At 46.1% G+C, this 22,767-nt stretch overlaps 1 protein-coding gene across 1 annotated transcript in view; it reads left to right on the top strand.

The window, feature by feature from the left end:
• The window catches only part of dnah5 (dynein, axonemal, heavy chain 5), a 457,249-nt gene that overhangs the window by 86,252 nt on the left and 348,230 nt on the right, over positions 1–22,767 (top strand). Inside the window, 4 exon segments of the mRNA XM_070880791.1 lie at positions 1,152–1,259; positions 2,649–2,734; positions 11,014–11,335; positions 13,857–14,063. Coding sequence (XP_070736892.1) covers positions 1,152–1,259; positions 2,649–2,734; positions 11,014–11,335; positions 13,857–14,063 — 723 coding nt within the window.

Raw genomic sequence — 22,767 nt, 5'->3', positions numbered from 1 at the left:
TGAAACACAAAAGGTTAGTATGCAGGTACAGCAAGTGATCAGGAAGGGGATGGAGTATAAAAGCAGGGAAGTCTTGCTACAGTTATACAGGGTATTGGTGAGGCAACACCTAGAATACTGCGTGCAGTTTTGGTTTCCATATTTAAGAAAGGATATACTTGCTTTGGAGGCAGTTCACAGAAGGTTCACTAGGCTGATTCCAGAGATGAGGAGATTGACTTATGAGGAAAGACTGAGTAGGTTGGGCATCTACTCATTAGAATTCAGAAGAATGAGAGGTGATCTTATCGAAATGTATAAGATTATGAGGGGGCTTGACAAGGTGGATGCAGAGAGGATGTTTCCACTGATAGGGAAGACAGGAGGCATATTCTTAGAATAAGGGGCTGCCCATTTAAAACTGAGGTGAGGAGGAATTTCTTCTCTGAGGGTTGTAAATCTGTGGAATTTGCTGCCTCAGAGAGCTGTGGAAGCTGGGTCATTGAATAAATTGAATAAATTTAAGACAGAGATAGACAGTTACTTAATTGATAAGGGAATAAGGGGTTATCGGGAGCGGGCAGGGAAGTGGATCGTATGAAATGGCAGAGCAGGCTCGAGGGGCTGTATGGCCTACTCCTGCTTCTATTTCTTATGTTATTATGTTCTTATGTTGCTCTTGTGTTCCACTTGTGGGGTGACATTACTAGAGATTCAATCTTTCAGCCAAGGAATAATGCACTGCTAGGCTGCTATGGAATAGGAAAAAACACAAAGCAGTTCTTTAAAATAAAATCAAAAATACATTTTGTCACCTTCAGAACTCCTTTTTATATTACCTTTAATCTGATTTTATTCAGCAGCTGCATATGGTTCCAATATGACTTTTCAAACCTGCATGCATGAATATCTAAAATAAATTAAGGTTTTTCTGATGTATGTAACTTGTGAGTACGTAAAAGTTTTGTTACAAGACTTGTCTTCACCTCCTCAAAAGAGAGTGGAACTCTACGAAAAATGTAACAAACTGAAGCCCAGCTTAAATTCACAATATTTTGCTAAGCAGAGGTCACATGAAAAAATAAGATACAGAAATGTTACTGTTGGAGGCTTGATTGAGTCTGCTACCATCACATGTGTCTAATAATGTTCAGCTTTTGGTATTGTTTCAGAGTATTGTGATTATTTTGAAGAAAAAACATTACAACTTCCTAGATCAGAGGAAAACTGATTTTGACCAAGATTATGATGAGTTTTGTAAGCAAACCGATGATGTGCATGTAAGTGTCTCTGAGTTACATCATTAAATAATCCTTAGTGTATTATATAGGAAGCAATGATATGCTTTCTATATATATAGTTCCAAAATTATAGTCATCGAGCAATTAATAAAAAATATATTTGCATATTTCTCTTTCAGCATTGTTCAGGTTAGACAGAACTTCCTCTGAGATTTGCTTCCAGTGCTTTCTATTTTTCTTGCTCTTTAAACCTATTGCGATTGTTTTGCCTTTTGTCTTGTAATTCAGCTCATTTATTTTTATAACCGTACTGTTACAATTTGGGCCACTCTAGTTTCCTGAGCAGTATGCCTTGTAACCATGTCCTCAGTAACTTGTACTCATCCAATAATATTCATGTATCAGATAATGATTGTGCAAATTGAGGATTAGGATCATTCGGTATATATTGGAACTCAAATGCTCCAATATTTTTTCTTAATGTTCAGCATAGTCCAACCATTACTCACATATATTTCAAAGTAAAACACATGTTCAAACTAGTCCTACCTTGAAATTCACCGAATTATACCAGCCTCCCTAGTTCTTAGTGAGATTTCTTGTTGCTTCTTGGGCCAATGAAAAATCCCTGATTTTTTTAGGAATTAAAAATTAAGAATGCATTTAAAGTTGGAGCTGACTAATTACAAATTCTGTTAGTGAGGTGGTGTGACTGCTGTAAAGACTGGGCTATAAGATGCAAATATTGTTCTCACCTGTGCTTTATGATCAAGTTCAAGTCCCACTCCAGGGACTTGAGCACAAAAATCTAGGCTGACACTCCAGTGCAGTGCTGAGGGAATGCTACATTGTTGGAGGTGCCGTTGGATGCAATGTTAAACCAAGGCCCTGTCTACTCTCTCGGTTGGATGTCATATTTCGAAGAAGAGCAGGGGAGTTATCCCCGGTGTTCTGGCCAATATTTATCCCTCAATAAACATAACAAAAACAGATGATCTGGTCATTATCACATTGCTGTTTGTGGAAGTTTGCTGTGCATAAATTGGCTGCCGTGTTTTCCACATTACAACAGTGACTGCTCCAAAAGTACTTTATTGGTTATAAAGCGCTTTGAGACGTCCAGTGGTCGTGAAAGGTGCTATATAAATGCAAGTCTTTCTTTTAATCTGTTGAATATTGTTTTCAACATGGATTTCACAGGAGGAAAAAACAAAGCACACTAATAATTGAGTTTGTAGAAGGGATATTGTATAATAAGACTATAATTTATTTATAGACACACATATTGTGATTTAATGAGCTAGATATTGTGCTTATAGTGCACATACTATATTTTCATTACTTTTTGTTAATAAGTAACAATGAGGCTTTAATCGTTTTCAAATTCAGTATTAAAATCTGAAATTAAATATTCTTATTATTACACAGTCCCAGCTAAGGACATTTATAGAACACACCATTGAAAAAATACAGAATACAGAGCGAGCTCTGATGTTACTGAAGAAGTTTGAAAGGTAATGTGAGATTTGTTACAGTACCTTCATGTGGACAGACCTGATTTATGCCACTTCAAAAGTAAGAAGGTACAATATTTGCCTCATTTTTAATGCCTGAAATGGGCACCGAGCATCGGCCAAAATTTAGCTTTGAGCCGCATTAAAATAATTTGGATGAGCTGGCGGCATCTGTAGCGATTCTACAGCCAACTGAGCCATTTTAAGAAAATGAATATTGTGTCTCAGCAGCCTGAACGCAAGTCCCAGAAGGCAGGGAGGGTGGAGTAAGAGGGTTGGGGGTTGCGATCGAGTGTACTATGGAGTCGGGGAGCACAGCTGCTCCACAGCAATAATTAAAAACAAATGTTATGAAACTTATTGCCCGCTCTGCTCATTTCTATTCAGTTTTGGCAAAGAGATCTAAACCAGGCATTATGCCCTTCATTTATATATGGAAGGAGCCTTACATCTGTTTTAGGCAACCACCTGGGATATTTGACAAATGGCCCGACTCAATACCACGCTGGATATCCTTCAGTCGTACTTTGGTACGGGAAGTTGGTTCTCGAAATGGCTAGTAAAACGGGTGCAATGAGGTCAAATTTTTACCCCTTGTATCTACTTTGTTTCTATTCCATGTATAAAGTATCTAGCACAAAAAAAAATCTTGATAACTCCTGAGCCAATCAAAAAAAAACAACTGGGAAACATTCAGCAATGGCACAACAGACCAGAGAGCGGGCTCCAAGGTTCTCAGACGCAATACTGGAGGCATTAGTACAGGAGGTGAAGAGGAGGAGAGAGGTTCTGTTTCTATAGTGGGCCATGAAACCCTCCAGACAGACACTGCGAAGACAATGGGAGCAGATAGCCATGGCGGTCAGTACCAACAGTGCCGGAAGAAGTTTACTGACCTCACAGGAGTGGTCAAGGTCAGAGAATGAATCTTCAAATGCCATATCCTACAAACTGCACTTCTAGCCTCACACACTGCTCAATTCCCCACATGCCCATTACTCACCTACAGGCATTGAACTAGCACCGGCTTCAGACATGGCAAAGGTACACCTAGTCCAGTGGACCCTGCAAAGTCCTCCTCACTAACATGTGTGGACTTGTGCCAAGATTGGGAGAGCTGTCCCACAGACTAGTCAAACAACAGCCTGACAAGGTCATACTCACAGAATCATACCTTTCAGCCAATGTCCCAGACTCCTCGATCACCACCCCTGGTTATGTCCTGTCCTACCGGCAGGACAGACCCACCAGAGGTGGCGGCACAGTGGTATACAGTCGGTAGGGAGTGGCTCTGGGAGTCCTCAACATTGACTCCAACCCCATGAAGTCTCATGGCTCCAGGTCAAGCACGGGCAAGGAAACCTCCTGCTGATTACCACCTACCGCCCTCCCTCAGCTGATGAATCAGTACTCGTCCATGTTGAACACCACTTGAAAGCAGCACTGAGGGTAGCAAGGACACAGAATATACTCTAGGTGGAGGCCTTCAATGTCCATCACCACGAATGGCTCAGGAGCACCACTATTGACCGAGCTGGCCGATTCCTGAAGTTGCCAGACTGGACCTGCGGCAGGTGATGAGAGAACTAGTGCGAGGGAAAAACCTACTCGACCTCGTCCTCACCAATATACCTGTCGCAGATGCATCCACCCAGTTCTGTGGAGACAAAGTCCTGTCTTCACACTGAGGACACCCTCCATTGTGTTGTGTGACACTACCACTATGCTAAATGGGATAGATTCAGAACAGATCCAGCAGCTCAAAACTGGGCATCCACGAGGTGCTGTGGGCATCAGCAGTAGCAAAATTGTATTCCACCACAATTTTCAAACTCATGACCCGACATATCCCTCTACCATTATCATCAAGCCAGGGGACAAACCCTGGTTCAATACTGAGCACAGAATAGCATGCTAGGAGCAGCGCATGGCGTACCTAAAATGAAGTGCCAACCAGGAGAAACTGCAACACAGGACTACACGCATGCTGAAGAGCGGAAACAGCATGCTATAGACAGAGCTAAGCAATCCCGAAACAGCTGGATCAGATCAAAGCTCTGCAGTCCTGTCACATCCAGTCGTGAATGGTGGTGGACAATAAATAACTAATGGGAGGAGGAAGCTCCATGAATATCCCCATCCTCAATGATGGTGGAGCCCTGCACGCGGGTGCAAAAGACAAGGCTGAAGCGTTTGCAACCATCTTCAACCAGAAGTGTTGAGTGGCTGATCCATCTTGGCCTCCTCCTGAGCTCCCCACCATCATAGAAGTCAATCTAAAGCCAATTCGATTCACTTCACGTGATATCAAGAAACGGCAGAGCGCACTGGATAGCAAATGCTATGAGCCCTGACAACATCCCGACTGTTGTGATGAAGACTTATGCTCCAGAACTAGCCATGCACCGAGCCAAGCTGTTCCAGTACAGCTACAACACTGGCATCTACCCGTCAATATGGAAAACTGCCTAGGTATGTCCTGTCCACAAAAAGCAGGACAAATTTAAACTGACCAATTACTGCCCCTCAGTTTACTCTCAATCATCAGTGATGGAAGGTGTCATCACCAATGACCTGCTCACCGATGTTGTTTCCACCCGGATCACTTGGCTCCAGACCTCATTACAGCCTTGGTCCAAATGTGGACAAAAGAGCTGAATTCCAGAGGTGAGGTGAGAGTGACTGCCTTTGACATCAAGGCAACACTTGACCGAGTGTGGCATCAAGAAGCCCTAGTAAAATTGAAGTCAATGGGAATCAGGGAAAATACTCTCCTCTGGCTGGAATCATAACTAGCACAGAGGAAGATGGTTATTGGAGGTCTATCATCTCAGCCCCAGGATCTCACAGCAGGAGTTCCTCAAGCCAGTGTCCTAGGCCCAATCATCTTCAGTTGCTTCATCAATGACCTTCCCTCCATCATAAGGTCAGAAGTGGGGATGCTTGCTGATGATTGCACAGTGTTGAATTCCATTCACAACTCCTCAGATAATGAAGCTGGAAGATATTCTGGACGACCTTCAGGCTTGAGCTGATAACAGGCAAGTAACATTCGTGCCACACAACTGCCAGGCAATGACTATCTCCAACAAGCGAGAATCTAACCACCGCTCCCTGACATTCAACGGCACTAACATTGTCGAATCCCCCAACATCCTGGGGGTCACCATTGACCAGAAACTTAACTGAACCAACCACATAAATACTGTGGCTACAAGAGCTGGTCAGAGGCTGGGTTATTCTGCGACGAGTGTCTCATCTTCTGATTCCACAAAGCCTTTCCACCATCGACAAGGCACAAGTCAGGAGTGTGATGGAACACTCTCCACTTGCCTGGATGAGTGCAGCTCCAGCAACACTCAAGAAGCTCAATCCAGGACAAAGCAGCCTGGTTGATTGGCACCCCATTCACCACCTTCAACATTCACTCTCTCCACCATCGCGCACCGTGGTTGTAGTGTGTACCATCTACAAGATGCACTGCAGCAACTCTCCAAGGCTTCTTCGACATCACTTCCCAAACCCGCAACCTCTAACACCTAAAAGGACAAGGGCAGCAGATGTATGAGAATACCATCACCTCCTAGTTCCCCTCCAAGTAAAACAGCATCCCGACTTGGAAACATGTCACCATTCTTTCATTGTCATTGGATCAAAATCACGGAACACCCTCCCTAACAGCATTATGAGAGTACATTAACCACATGGACTGCAGCTGTTCAAGAAGGTGACTCATCACTACCTTCTCAATTAGGGATGGGCAATCAATGCTGGCCTTGCCAGCAACTCTCACATCCCAGGAACCAATGAAATAAATTTCTTTCAATCATGACTCACATTTCACATTCATGTGCTCCATCTCACCTTCATACACTCACCACTGCTGCAAGCCTCACACCCACATCTCACATTTGCTCACACTGCCAGCCATTCAACCATGACAGCCATATCAGCCAAGCTCATTGAAGCACATTCACTGACACACTTGCAGGAAAAGGTGACACACAACAGTAGGCAGTGGTAGCGATCTGGAGGGACAGGCGCGCCTCCATATCCTGACCCTATTGAAGGAGTTGGTGCTCGGCATAATTGGAGTGACTGTGACTGAGGCCAGTGGCGGTGCTGAAGCCATTGAACATGATGTTATGCTCATACCTAATCCTCCTCCTCACATCTTACTTCCCCCTCATTCTAAATCCCTGGTGACTTACAAGCTGCAGATGGTGTAAGCATGCACCTCTTGCTTCCCTGCCATCTCCTCACCATAAACCTGAGACCCAAGAAATCCAATCTGGCCAGGCAGTGTTGGAAGAGGAAGAGGAAGATTAGAGGGATGATGAGAAAGAAACACTGTCACACGATATGACACGCGTAGGCACCAGATCAGATACTGCCACTGCGCGGACTTTAGAGTGTAGCTTAGAGACGGGATCTGCATGTAGTAAGTCACCGGGCACAAGTTGGTTGCAGCTAGGGCAGGGGTAAAGGATAGCGCAGGTGCCAGCTCCTCAGAGGGCGAGGTTACACATGGGTTCTGCTGCACAGGATTCAGAGAAGGACTTTGATGGGGTGGTCTACAGAACAAAGCTGATAGTTATGCACAACAAAATGCTTGGTGCATTGCCAGGCCTGCCAGAAAACCTGAATGCAATGTCAAGGAGCATGGAGTAGCCCAGCTCCAATTTTGCACAGGCTTTGGGCAGAGCTTGGAGCCCATTGTTTCCAGCATGGAAGAGGTGGGCAGATCCATTAGCGCACTTGTGGACCCAATCATCATGCAGCGTCTGATGGCTGTTGTCTCAGCTTCTTTGCAGCACAAGCAGAATCCGCCTGACATCTGAGTGCAGCAATGGAATCTCAGACTGAAGTCATGCAAGCTTAGACTGCTGCCAACATGGCTGCAGTTGCCAGTGTTGAAAGGGGCTTACAGAATGTCATAGCAGTCCAGCAATCTGTCCTCCAGCAGATTACTAGGAATGCTGAGGCGCTGCCCAGGGGGTATGGCAGTGGCTTCGTGAAGGACGAACCCGCAGTCCTCTCTCAGGATGACAGCATTTGTCCTCCCACCACTGCCAGTGCCCTTGCTGTTGCCTGTCGGTGAGCTAGCTCAGATTGCCTCCACCCATGCTGAGGTGTTGCAGTGTGAAGCCCAGAGCTGCTAAAGGTTGTCCTGCAAAGCCACCTGCAGTCTCCCTCACTGAAAGTCAGCACCGTCCACCAGCCATGCTTCAGTAGCTGGGGTAGCACTGCGTAGGAGCACTAGGACAGGCAAAGACACATGGAAGTTAGGCACTAAGAGTGATTAGTTGACCTTTAAATTAAATATTGTAATGGTTTGATTCACAATGTTTGTTTTGTGGTGATTTTTTTTGTAGCATTGTGGCCAAGAGGACGCTGTGATGGTCAGTAACAGAAGGAAGATAAGGAGTGGGACTATTTGTGAATGGGGAATTGTGGTTGTGTTCACTGGTGCCACAGTCGATGAGTCAATTATGGACAGCCCAGGCAGAAAGGGGCTTTCGGCGATGCCTCCTCCTTCTTTTCTGCTTCCTCCTCCTCTTCCTCCTCCTCAGCTGGTCGCCGTATGCCTGGCGGCAAGTGCTGTGCCCTCATGATGGTGTAACTGTGGAGCATGCAGCAGATCACGATGAATCTTGGGACACACTTCAGCGAGTACTGCAGGGCTCCTCCAGAGTGGTCAAGGAAGCGTCCGACGGACGGCAATGATCTGCTCTGTCAGATTCCGTGTGGCAGCATGACTTTCATTATACACATGCTGCCCACGTGTGCGTGGGTTGAGCCATGTCATCAGCGGCTAGCCCTTGTCGCCAGTAGCCATCCTCTGGTTTGTCGTGATGGCTCACATACTGACGACCGCAGAATGAAGCCATCATGACTGTTGCCAGGATACCGAGCATTGACCTTCATGGTGCGCTGAGTATGGTCGCACACCAGCTGGACATTGAGGGAGTAGAATCCATTCTGGTTGCAGTACATCTCCAAATTGAAATGGGGCGTACGCAAAGTGATGTGTGTGCAGTCAATGACATGCCTGCTATCCTGGCAAATTGCATGATCGCTCCTCCTGCTTCTCTCTGGAAGAGCGAATAAAATGTATCCACCTCTCTTTGCATACATAGCCTCAGTGTCTTCCCTTATGCAATAGTGCACGGCATACTGGGAAATGTTACAGATGTCGCCCGCTCTAGTCTGGAAGGAGCCCGAGTTGATGAGTCAATCATGGACAGCCCAGGCAGAAAGGGGCCTTCAGCGATGCCTCCTCCCCTCCTCCTTTTCTGTTTCCTCCTCCTCTTCCTCCTCCTCAGCTGGTCGCTGTATGCCTGGCGGCAAGGGCTGTGCCCTCATGATGGTGTAACTGTGGAGCATGCAGCAGATCACGAAGATGTTCAAGGCCACACCATGCGTTACAATCTTTAGGCAACTTTAAATAAGTCAAGAAAGCATTAAAGGGTTAAAATTCGTTGTTGCCCGGAAAGTAGTCGGTGTCCTCGCTAATTGCCATTAACGGCTGCCCGAAATGTCCGCCGCGCTAAACGGGGTTAAAAGGTATGGGGGACATAGTGGAAGATGGCGCAACACTAACTGTGCAATGCCGTCCACGGGACCAGTTTGTTGTACTGGTGTGGCGTTGCTGATTCTCCTAGTGTCTGTGTGTGAGGCTGTGAAGCACACAATGCATTGTGTGCCATGGGAAGCTCTGAAATTTAAAGAGCGAGGCACATTGAAGCAAGGAAAAACAGAATACACTGATTCAATTCATTTTTCTGCCCTTTCTGTTTTTTTAACAAATAATCAATATTTAAAAGAAGTTCGAAATGTCAATATTCAGCACTTTGAGCTGAATTACCTTCCTAAACTCAACCAATGGGAAAACTGCCTCAGCACTACCACAAATGGCTCAGCAAGCCAGGGAAGGGGCACCCTGGGTCTCGCACACAGCACTCCAGCTTTGTTCAGGGAGTCAAGAGCAGCCCTCTCCCCACAGGGGCCAGGAGGCCCTCCAGAAAGAACAATGTGGGAGTACATTACCAAGGCTGGCACTGCCAGCAGTATCGACTGCGTCCCCTCTTCCCCCCCCCCCCCCCCCACCCCCCACCACCCGGCTCCTTCTGGAATGCACCTCTAGGCTTCCCGCCCTCCCGTCAGCACAACTCCACCCTTGTGCTTTCCTCTTTTCACACACCCAAGAAATGCATCCTGCCCAGCCAGTGAGACCACAGGCGATGATTCCATCCTGGATATGCCGGCCACAAAGCGGCTGTCTGGGATGCATCCTCCCGTCTGATTCCACCTCTTTGTCTTCCATCTCTCCTGCCTCTTCCTCTTCTGCCTCTTCCTTTTCTCTCTGGCAGCGGACACTGTAAATGTGAAATGGCAGCATAAAATGCTGCAAATACTCAGTTGGTCAGGCAGCTTGTCAACCTGAGACCTGAACTTCACGGATGTCGTATGACCTGCTGAGTATTAACAGCATGTTCTGTTTTCTCAAAGGCGTTCACTTACCATCCTAGCCCTTGCAAGCATCCAGCAACACTTAAAACACTTAAAAAAAAACTTTTCACATATGACGTCATCACTGTGCGGCACCAGCGTGCGTGCGTGGTACTACCAGCACAGCGCCTCCCAATCCTCTGGGGCAATTTCCCCGGATGTGCTATCGACCCCTTCCCCCAGGCGATAACCTTGTTGTGCCCCATTAGCAACCCCTCGGAGGCGCTAATGGGGCTTTAAAAAAGGGCAATTTGGCCCCATTGGTGTCATGTTTGATCCTGAAATGAGCTTTCGAGCACATATCCGCAGCATAGCTAAGACCGCCTATTTCCACCTCCGTAACATCGCCTATCTGTGCCCTTGCCTCAGTTCATTCACTGCTGAAACCCTCATCCATGCCTTTGTTACCTCTAGACTTGATTATTCCAAAGCACTCCTGGCTGGGAATTTGACATGGGGTCTGAGTGGCTCGGCTGATTGGACTGCCCACCACACCACATTTTCACTGCCAGATCTTGAGCGCTCTATCTTTCTTCTACCTCTTGCTCTCCACTCATCAAATATGACAGCACCAAAAATAATTCACTTTGCAGCAAAATATGTCATTCGGCAAGCACATTTGTTTTGTTCTACGAAAATAATAGAATTTAACCTTGTTTAGATAACAGCTTTCTTAATCCCTTAAGCAGAGGTAAGAACATTATACTTAATTACAACAGGAACTTCATTTTGGCGGTTAATATTTTTTTTAACTGCTTTCTGTCTAGAGTTGGAATATCAAATCTTGGTATAGATGAAAAATACCAGAAGATTCTTCAGAACTATGGACGTGACATTGAGATGATGTCCAAGCTTTACACCAGACAGAAAGGCGATCCGCCGATTGCACGAGACATGCCACCAATAACGGGGAAGATTCTTTGGGCACGTCAACTCTTTCATAAGATTCAGGAACCAATGGAACTTTTCCAGCAACAGCCAAACATTTTGCAGACAGCAGATGCTAAGCGCATTGTTCGCAATTACAACAAAGTGGCAAAGGTTTTGCTAGAATTCGAGGTGTTGTATCACCGAGGCTGGCTGAGACAGGTAATGAAACTTAGACAACAAAAAAAAACATCAGATCTGTGCTGCTTTTCAACCACTAAACAATGACAACAATGAGAACTATGTAGAGAAAAAGTAGTTTGAAGACAGGTAGTTTGCACACTAACTGCAGAGCTATGAGTACCATAGGCTCGTGTGCGTTATGACAGCTGCAACATCAGTGTTTTACTTTATACGAAGCATTGGGCTTATATTATCATCTGTTCCTACAATAGGTAGAATGGGATTTATATATTATTTCTATGCATAAACTGTTACATTTTTATCTTATTTTTTAGTCAATTTTGTGAATGTCATTAATTTGATGGTATGCCATCATGTGGCGCTTTCTGGATAATCAGTTTGAGTTCAAAGCTTAGAGTGAAGTTGAATTGAAAATGTTATTAAATTTTGCTAGTGACATTCTAACTCTTATTGCACTGGAAGGCTGCACAATAGTTATAATTATAGGGAACAAAGTGGGATTCATTAATTTTTTTGCAGCACAATTGGTTTACATAGTCTTTGTCTTTCTTCTTCAATTTCTTCCTGTCCCCTCCCTTTACCTTTTGTCCTTCATCTTCCCGTCCTTCCTCCTGTTCTTCTTCCCTCCCTTCTTTTCCTGAAAGCATTGACGAATTTCATTGGTGCTGGATACAATCAGATAGCTCACTCAAAGAACCATTATTCAAGAGGCAGTTTTGACAGTGAGTGTGGAAAGGCTTTTTGATTGTGAATGACATCGTAGCCAAGCTGGATCCTGTCCTACCCATATTTCACATGCATACAAACTTCCAGCAGGGATTCTTAGATAGTGACCATGAGCAGGCACTCTGCCGGAATTCAGTGATGCTGGAGGCAATTGTAATGCCTCTACTGAAACCTCTGCTTAGATCAGTTAACTCAATATGGATTGTCATTTGAACCTGGGACCTTGCTAGTCTTTATGGCTCAGATATTCAGTGGATAATTCCACTGAACCATTCGGTAAACCTTACAAAACAAAAGATCCAGCAACAGTTCTATGCTGGTGTAAACTGCTGTTAAAAACTCAACATACTGTATAAATTAAAGACATGCCTGATGATTGAATGGAGCCTTTAGTGCAAAAAAGAAAAGCTGGATTTTCAGCCCCAGCTGGCGCCCTGGAGGGGTGGCAGTGGTGGTGGTAAGCACTTCTGGGTGGACGGTCAGCTTCCAGTGCCCCCCCGGAACTTTCGGTACTTGTTTCAACGAGGCGAGGAGCATTACCGGCCGGAAGAGGCGAGCCGGTGTGCAATGCCCCTGGTTGCGACATCGGCTCAATTTTTGGCTGCTGCCCAATCCGTAGGCTCCATAGAGCACTGTGCTGGGACTGCATGTGAAAGCGGACGGTCCGAACTGTAGTGGCTGCAGTGAGGTAAGTAATGTCGACCTCAGGTTAAGTGTGATTGTTTTTATTTGTGATTTATGTTGTGGTAGCATGAGTTATTTATTGGGAATGTTTTTGGTGTTTTTTTTTTCCAGTTTTTTTTTCCCCCCCAGGCACTTCTTACATCGCTCCGAGGCCGGCTGTTTAGCTTGGGATTTTCAGTTGCTCAAGCCAGCCTAGCATACTAAGAGAGGTGTGTAACGCCTCCTTTAGCGCTCCACTCCATACTCAGGGCCCAGTTGATGAATTTTTTTGACTGAGACGCGAACTGTTCCTGGACGCATACTTCACCGCCCCGCTGCCATTACTGCCCCGAAATGAGCAGAACCGAAACTCCTGCCCACGATATTTCAAAAATTAATTTGAGCCCAAATCTAAAGTGCCCAAACTTGGTCAATGCTAAGGCCCGCCCAAGTGCCGCCCAAAGGTCCGCCAAGAGATCTGGCACTACTTTGGCTGGGATTCCTCCAAATGATCGGCAAAGACCGCCCGGCGGCAAAAACCCACTTACGGCATGAATCTGGGAGGCAGCGGGCAGTAGCTCCCAATCTCGATGGCAAATGCAATCCTCGCCAAAGTGCAGCTGAGGATTGAGTTGGGCTCAGGGAGGAGGAAACACATAAAAATAAAAATTTGCACAGAATAAAAAACACTGGAAAACCTTCAGGGAACCCCATCCAGATGAATCGCTGCAAAAAAAAAATAAAAGAAGTTTTTTTGCCGGTCTTCATACTTACCGTTGGGGTTAGACCTGCCTCCATGCAACGGTCCTTCCCTCTGGTGCTGCCAACTCCCGCCCGGAGGAATCTACCAGCTCGGCGGGCGGGAGGACACTTACACCCCTTGCATGCTAGCGGCCGTCAGCGGGCGGTTCCCAGCGGTTTTCCTCTCCCGCCGGCCGGAGGCCAAGTAGAAACTGGTACCGAGGGGAGACCACACAAAAAACCTGGCGGCAGCCGGCGGCAGTGGGCGGTAAGGCCACCAACTTCGGGCCCAAAATGTCTTTAAAAGGCTTTACTGAGGTGATATAATGTGTGTTATGTAGAAATCACTCCAAAACTGAAAAATGCTTTTTTTTTAATTGATCATATTTACTTTCATCTTTTTCTTTAGATTGAAATAGCAAAAATAGGATTGCAGGCATCATTGTTGGTGAAAGCCCCAGAGACAAGAGAACTGTTTGTGAACTTTGATCCTCAAATCCTAACTTTAATACGTGAAACAGAATGCATGGCTAAGATGGGTCTTGAAATTCCACCATTTGCCAAAGTACTTCAGCAGAAACAAGATATATTTAAAAAGAACTATAACAGACTCCAGGTAATGTTGTAAAGTGTAGCAGGAAGATTAAAATAAACATCATTACAGCTTACTGTATTACTTCCATGAGGGGAGATTTTCCTCTGTGCGTGCGTGACAGACATAGCATACCTGAGGTGCGCTAAGCCTGAGGAAGCTTCACCTGCTTTTCCTACCCTAGCCTATGCTAATGGACTGGGCAACTCCAATTGCAGGTCCATTGCCTGGTTGGGCATATGCTTCAAAAATTGGGAGGAAATGCAAGCACAGATAAAGCCCTGCAGCTGTTCTCGTAGGTGCTGAGATCAGGGCATTCTGGGTCTGGTGATGGTTGAGGGGTTTAGGGGGGGGAGGGGGGCGGGGGGGAAAGTGGTGGCTGGTGCTGTGTAAAAGGACATTTTTAAACTTGCCTGTTTATACTTCAGCTGACTTCCAGAGTTCCTGCTACCCTACAGTCTGGGGGCAGGCTATTGCGCTGCCGGGAGAGCTATTCCCGGTGTTCTGGCCAATATCACTAAAACAGATTATCTGGTCATTATCACATTGCAGTTTGTGGGAGCCTGCTGGGTGCAAATTGGCTGCTGCGTCTCTTACATTACAACAGTGATTATGCTACAAAAGCACTTCATTGGCTGTAAAGTGCTCTGAGATGTCCTGAGGTTGTGAAAGGCACTATATAAATGCAAGCCTTTCGTTTCTTTCTTCAACTGCCCAATGATTGGATTAATTGTAAAATAATACAGGAGCCCAGCAATGTTCCTACCTTATAATCATACCAACACTGTGCCATTGCCTACTACAGCTGCAGACTCATTTACATAGGTTGGGAAAATCCCAGGAAACTCCAGGACAGCACAATGGGAACACCCATTCCCCAGTGCATGGAAGAGGAAAATCTCTCAAATGGTTTTAATTACACTCTAAATCATACTGATAGGCTTGCTAATCCAGCAAGAAAATGCTCCTTATGATATCTTTGGCATTTACATTTTAAACAAAAATATTTTTTAATAAGGTAGGAAGAGGGATGAGGTCGTGCAGGCAGAGTTTAAGGAGATTGGAGAGAGATTAAAAAGCAGGACCTCAAAGGTAGTAGTCTCTGGATTACTCTCTGTGCCATGAGCTAGTGAGTACAGAAATAGGAGGATAGAGCAGATGAATGCGTGGCTGGAGAGATGGTGTAGGAGGGAGGGCTTTAGATTCCGGAGGCATTGAGATCGTTTCTGGCAGAGGTGGGACCTGTACAAGCCGGAAGGATTGCACATCAACAGAGCCGGGACCAATATCCTTGCGGGGGGAGGTGGGGGGGGAGGGGGGGCTGCTAGTGCAGTTGGGGAGGGTTTAAACTAGCTTGGCAGGGGGATGGGAATCTGAGAATAGATTCAGTAGGGAGGGGAGTAAAGCTGGAATTGGAAAGCAAAAATGTAGAAAGTGAATTTGAAGGACAGAGGAAACAAGGGCTACAAAGTAGTCAATAAGGAGGTCTGACGGTACTAAATGGTATATACTTCAATGCAAGGAGTATAGCGAATAAGGCAGATGAGCAGAGAGCACAGGTAGACACTTGGGAGTATGATATAGCTATCACAGAGACATGGCTAAAAGAGGGGCAGGTATGGCAGCTCAACATTCCTGGTTACAGGATCTTCAAACGGGATAGAGAGGGGGGTAAAAAGGGAGTGGGGTCGCGGTACTGATTAAAGAAACTATTATAGCAGTGAGGAGGGATGATATGTTAAAGGGATCATCAAATGAGGCCATATGGGTTGAACTGAAAAACAAAAAAGGGGTGATCATACTGTTGGGCATATACTATCGACCCCCAAACAGTGAGAGGGAGATAGAAGAGCAAATATGTAGGCAAATTTCTGAGACGTGCAAAAACTATAGGGCAGTAATAGTAGGGGATTTCAACTATCCTAATATTAACTGGGGCAAAATTAGTGTGAAGATGCATTCAAGAGAACTTTTTTAGCCAGTCTGTAGCAAGCCCAACACAGGAGGGAGCAGTTCTAGATTTAGTTTTAGAGAATGAAGTTGGGCAGGTGGAAGGGGTATCAGTAGGAGAGCATTTAGGTGCTAGTGACCATGATTCAGTCAGATTTAAGGTATTTATGAAAAATGACAAGGATAGACCAGGAATAAAACTTCTAAATTGGGGAAAAGCCAACTTTGCTATGCTGAGGTGATTTTGCCATGGTGGACTGGAAACAGCTGCTTGAAGGTAAATCAGTGTCAGAGCAGTGGGAGGCATTCAAGGAGGAGATTCTTAGGGCTCAGGCCAAATATGTGCCCTTAAAGAAAAAGGGAGGGACTAAAAAATCTAGAGCCCCCTGGATGTTGAAGGACATACAGAGTAGGATAAAGAAAAAAAGGAGACTTATGACAGATACCAAGGGTTAAATACTGCAGAATCTCCAGAAGAGTATAGAAAGTGCAGGGGTGAAATTAAAAAGGATATTAGGAAAGCAAAGAGAAAGCATGAAAAATTCTTGGCAAGTAAAATCAAGGAAAACTCAAAGATGTTTAATAAATATATTAAGAGCAAGAGGATAACTAAAGAAAGGGTAGGGCCTATTAGAGACTATGAGGGTAATCTATGTGTGGAGGGAAAGATGTGGGAATGGTTCTTAATGAATACAAAAGAGAGGGGCGATGCAGACACTTTTGATAAGGTCCCACATGGCAGCCTGGTCACAAAAGTAAAAGCTCATGGAATCCAGAGCAAAGTGGCAAGTTGGATCCAAAATTGGCTCAGAGGCAAGAAGCAAAGGGTAATGCTTGATGGGTGTGTTTGCGACTGGAAGGATGTTTCCAATGGGGTTCCGCAGGGCACAGTACTAGGTCCCTTGCTTTTTGTGATATACATCAATGATTTAGACTTGAATATAGGGCGTATGATTAAGAAGTTTGCAGATGATACTAAAATCGACTGTGTGGTTGAAGGAGAAAGCTGCGGACTGCAGAAAGATATCAATCAACTGGTCAGGTGGGCAGAATAGTGGCAAATGGAATTTAATCCAGAGAAGTGTGAGGTAATGCATTTGGGGAGAGCTAACAAGGAAAGGGAATACACATTAAATGGTAGGATACCGAGAAGTGTAGAGGAACAAAGGGACCTTTGAGTGCATGTCCACAGATCCCTGAAGGTAGCAGGCCAGGTAAATAAGGTGATGAAGAAGGCATACGGAATACTTGTCTTTATTAGCTGAGGCATAGAATCCAAGAGCAGGGAGGTTATGCTTGAACTGTATAAAACACTGGTTAGGCCACAGCTGGAGTACTGTGTGCAGTTCTGTTCACTGCATTACAGGAAGGACGTGATTGTACTGGAAAGGGTAAGAAGAGATTTACGAGGATGTTGCCGGGAGTGAAAAATCTAAGCTATGAGGATAGATTAGGTAGGCTGGATTTGTTTTCATTGGAACAGAGGAGGCTGAGGGGAGACATCATTGAGGTGTATATAATTATGAGGGGCCTAGATATAGTGGATAGAAATAGCCTATTTTCCTTTTAAACTGTTAAACTTTTAAAACAGCTTGGAAACCTTTGGGGAAATTTTTAAAACCTTGGAAGAAACTCTCCAAAACATCCCTGGGAACCCCAGTGGACAGCTGACCTTCCCAATGCCTGCCCCCCAACCAAGCCTCGGGTCATCTACCATTAATGGCACTACCTGGTGCCGAGCTTGCGGCCAACACCTCGCTGTAGGCAATTAGGCTTATAGAGCTGTGCCTGGTCTCCAGTTGTCTTGGACCCCCTTGCCACTGGACCAAGACCTTGCTCAGCTAAGCCCGTGTGGTTGCCGGTGTGTAGCAGCCACCCCACGTTAAAAGAACTCACGCACAGGCATCTTCCACTTCGTCAGTATGAAGTTCGGGACCTGGAACGTCAGGACCCTCATGGACAATTCCAACAGCAACAGGCTGGAACGCTGCACCGCCATAGTTGCCCGGGAACTTAGACGTTTTGACATCGACATCGCTGCCCTAAGTGAGACCCGGCGGGCAGGGGAAGGCCAGCTTAAGGAACATGGTGGAAGTTACACCTTTTTCTGGAAAGGAAAACCAGAGGAAGAACGCTGCCTTCATGGAGTCGGCTTCGACCTCCTCAAAGACTCCCCCTGTGGGGTTAACGAACGCCTCATGACTCTTCGCCTTACCCTATCCCGGAAACAATGCGTGACAGTCATCAGTGCATACGCCCCAACACTTGATGCAACGGATGAGGCTAAAGAGAGTTTTTATTCCAATCTCGAGACATCCCCGTCCCGCGTCCCAATGGGCGACAAATTGATCCTCCTAGGTGACCTTAATGCCAAGGTCAGCAAAGACACAGCCCTCTGGGGAGGCGTGATTGGCAGAGAGGGAGTAGGGAAAGCCAACTCCACCGGTACCCTACTCCTGACAAAATGTCTAGAACACGAACTCCCCATCACCAATGCCCTGTTCTGCCAGAGGGACAAATACAAGGCATTGTGGCAACACTCTCGCTCCAAACACTGGCACCTGCTTGACTATGTCATCACCTGAGCCAGGAATCGCAAGGATGTGCATGTCACCCAAGCCATGACAGGAGCTGATGACTGCTGGATGGACCACTGCCTAATCCGATCCATCATCGATATTAACATAGCCCCAAAGCAGAGGGGACAGCAGAAGCAGTGCCACAAAATAGTTAATGCCGGGGTACTTAAAGACCCAGCTAAGAGAGCCCTATACAGCCAATGCCTCACAGCTAATCTGGCATGCCTTGATGACCCTCAGATGCTGAATGCCCACAGTGCTTGGTCTGCCCTTCAGGCCTCCATAATCAGTGCCTGTGAAGAGACACTTGATTACTCAACCAGAAAACACCAGGACTGGTTTGATGCAAATGATTAGGAGATCCAAGAACTAATAGATTTTAAGCGCAGAGCATTTATGAGCCTCAAGCAACACCCCAACTCGGGAGCTGCAAAGCAACGTTACAGACAGCTCAAGTCTGAGGTCCAACAAAAAACCCTGGACCTAAAGAACAGATGGTGGATGGAGAAAGCACAGGAGATACAACAACTGGATTCTTCATTGCAGTCAAGGCCACCTATGGCCCAAACTCCCAAGACCCCACCCCACTCCTGACCAAGAAAGGGGATACACATATCAAGGACACCGAGGCTGTCAGGGCCCGCTGGAAGGAGCACTTTGAAGATCTCCTCAATTGAGACTCTGCCTTTGACTCGAGTGTTCTCAACTCCATCCCGTAGCATGCGACCCGCCACCACCTCAGTGAAACCCCAACGCTGCACGAGGTAGACAAATCCATAACACAGCTCAAGAATAACAAGGCTACAGGTGCGGATGGAATTCCTGTTGAGGTGCTAAAGTATGGCGGAGAGGTGCTGTTGGCAAAGATACATGAACTCATCTCTCTCATTTGGAGGGAGGAGAGCATGCCGGCAGATCAAGGAGATGCATTGATAGTGACCATCTTTAAAAAGGGGGACAAGTCCGACTGCGGCAACTACAGAGGAATCTCCCTGCTATCAGCTACTGGGAAGGTTGTCGCTAGAGTTCTCATCTTTTTCTCCCTGTGGTCGAGGAGCTCCTCCCAGAATCACAGCGCGGATTTTGTCCCCTACGGGGCATAATGGACATGATGTTTGCAGCACGACAGCTGCAGGAAATATGCAGGGGGCAGCGCCAGCCCTTATACATGGCCTTTTTCGATCTTACAAAGGCCTTTGACACTGTCAACCATGAGGGCTTATGGAGCGTTCTCCTCCGATTTGGAAGCCCCCAAAAGTTTGTCAACATCCTTGGCCCGCTCCACGACGACATGCAGGCCGTGATCCTTACCAGTGGATCCACTACAGACCCAATCCACCAGCCTGTCCTCACCGCACAGCACTGCCCCCCAGTCGTCAAGATTCACGGCGCGGCCCTCGACAACATGGACCACTTCCCATAACTCGGGAGCCTCTTATCTACAAAGGCAGACATTGATGCAGAGAACCAACATCGTCTCCAGTGTGTCAGTGCAGCCTTCGGCCGCCTGAGGAAAAGGGTGTTCAAAGATCAGGCCCTCAAATCTACCACCAAGCTCATGGTCTACAGGGATGTAGTAATACCTGCCCTCCTGTATGGATCAGAGGCATGGATGATGTACAGAAGACACCTCAAGTCGCTGGAGATATATCATCAACGATGTCTCCGCAAGATCCTGCAAATCCCCTGGGAGGATAGGCGCACCAACATCAGTGTCCTCGACCAGGCTAACATTCCCAGCATTGAAGCACTGACCACACTCGATCAGTTTTGCTGGGCAGGCCACATAGTTCGCATGCCAGACACGAGGCTCCCTAAGCAATTGCTCTATGCGGAGCTCCTTCACGGCAAATGAGCCAAATGTGGGCAGCGGAAACGTTACAAGGACACCCTCAAAACCTCCATAGTAAAGTGCGACATCACCACTGACACTTGGCCGAAGACCGCCCTAGGTGGAGAAAGTGCATCCGGGAGGGCGTCGGGCTCTTCGAATCTCAATGCCGTGAGCGTGAAGAGGTCAGGCACAGGAAGCGGAAGGAGCGTGCGGCAAATCAGTGCCACCCCCGCCCCCCCCCACCCTTCTCCCAACGAATGTCTGTCCCACTTGTGACAGGGTCTATGGCTCTCGTATTGGACTGTTCAGCCACCAAAGAACTCACTTTAGGAGTGGAAGCAAGTCTTCCTCGATTCCGAGGGACTGCCTATGATTTCCCTTAGCAGAGGTGTCAACAACCAGGTGGCATAAATTTAAAGTAATTGGTAGAAGACTTAAAGGGGATTTATGGGGAAATTTCTTCACACAGAGCGTTGTGGGAGTCTGGAACTCATTGCCTGAAAGCGTAGTAGAGGCAGAAACTCTCACCACATTTAAAAAGTATTTGGATGTGCACCTGAAGTGCCATAACCTGCAGGATTACGGACCTAGAGCTGGAAAGTGGGGTTAGGCTGGATAGCTGAAAAGTAAAAGTGGAGCACAGAGGAACCCAAGGCAAAAAGCAAAAAGGGCCACATTACAGCAAAATTCTAAAGGGGCTAAGTGAGGTAAAAAGACAAGCCTGAAGGCTCTGTGCCTCAATGCGAGGAGTATTCGTAATAAGATGGATGAATTAACTGCGCAGATAGCAGTTAACGGATATGATGTAATTGGCATCACAGAGACATGGCTCCAGGGTGACCAAGGCTAGGAACTCAACATCCAGGGGTATTCAACATTCAGGAAGGATAGACAGAAAGGAAAAGGAGGTGGGGTGGCATTGCTGGTTAAAGAGGAAATTAATGTAATAGTAAGGAAGGACATTAACTTGGATGATGTGGAATCGGTATGGGTGGAGCTGCGGAATACCAAAGGGCAGAAAACACTAGTGGGAGTTGTGTACAGACCACCATACAGTAATAGTGAGGTTGGGAACAGCATCAAACACAAAATTAGGGATGTGCGCAATAAAGATACAGCAGTTATCATGGGCGACTTTAATCTACATATTGATTGGGCTAATCAAACTGGTAGCAATGCGGTGGAGGAGGATTTCCTGGAGTGTATTAGGGATGGTTTTCGAGACCAATATGTCGAGGAACCAACTAGAGGGCTGGCCATCCTAGACTGGGTGATGTGTAATGAGAAAGGACTAATTAGCAATCTTGTTGTGTGAGGCCCCTTGGGGAAGAATGACCATAATATGGTAGAATTTTTTATTAAGATGGAGAGTGACGCAGTTAATTCGGAGACTAGGGTCCTGAACTTAAGGAAAGGTAACTTCGATGGTATGAGATGTGAATTGGCTGGAATAGACTGGCATGTGATACTTAAAGGGTTGACGGTGGATAGGCAACGGCAAACATTCAAAGATCACATGGCTGAACTTCAATAATTGTACATCCCTGTCTGGAGTAAAAATAAAACGGGGAAGGTGGCTCAACCGTGGCGAACAAGGGAAGTTAGGGATAGTGTTAAATCCAAGGAAGAGGCATATAAATTGGCCAGAAAAAGCAGCAAACCTGAGGATTGGGAGAATTTTATAATACAGCAGAGGAGGACAAAGGGTTTAATTAGGAGGGGGAAAATAGAGTATGAGAGGAAGCTTGCTGGGAACATAAAAACTAACTGCAAAAGCTTCTATAGATATGTGAAGAGAAAAAGATTCGTGAAAACAAATGTGGCAGTTAGATTCAGGTGAATTTATAACGGGGAGCAAAGAAATGGCGGATCAGTTAAATAAATACTTTGGTTCTGTCTTCACGAAGGAAGACACAAATAACCTTCTGGAAATACTAGGGGACCGAGGGTCTAGTGAGAAGGAGGAACTGAAGGATATCCTTATTAGGCGGGAAATTGTGTTAGGGAAATTGATGGGATTGAAGGCCGATAAATCCCTGGGGCCTGATAGTCTGCATCCCAGAGTACTTAAGGAAGTAGCCCTAGAAATAGTGGATGCATTGGTGATCATTTTCCAACAGTCTATCGACTCTGGATCATTTCCTATGGACTGAAGGGTAGCTAATGTAACACCACTTTTTAAAAAAGGAGGGAGAGAGAAAACGGGTAATTATAGACCGGTTAGCCTGACATCAATAGTGGGGAAAATGTTGGAATTAATTATTAAGGATGAAATAGCAGCGCATTTGGAAAGCGGTGATGGGATCGGTCCAAGTCAGCATGGATATATGAAAGGGAAATCCTGCTTGACAAATCTTCTAAAATT

This window comes from Pristiophorus japonicus, chromosome 5, assembly GCF_044704955.1.
Source record: "Pristiophorus japonicus isolate sPriJap1 chromosome 5, sPriJap1.hap1, whole genome shotgun sequence".
Taxonomy (NCBI): domain Eukaryota; kingdom Metazoa; phylum Chordata; class Chondrichthyes; family Pristiophoridae; genus Pristiophorus; species Pristiophorus japonicus.
Note: the sequence above shows the minus strand (reverse complement) of the source record. Positions and strands in the feature narration are given on the sequence as shown.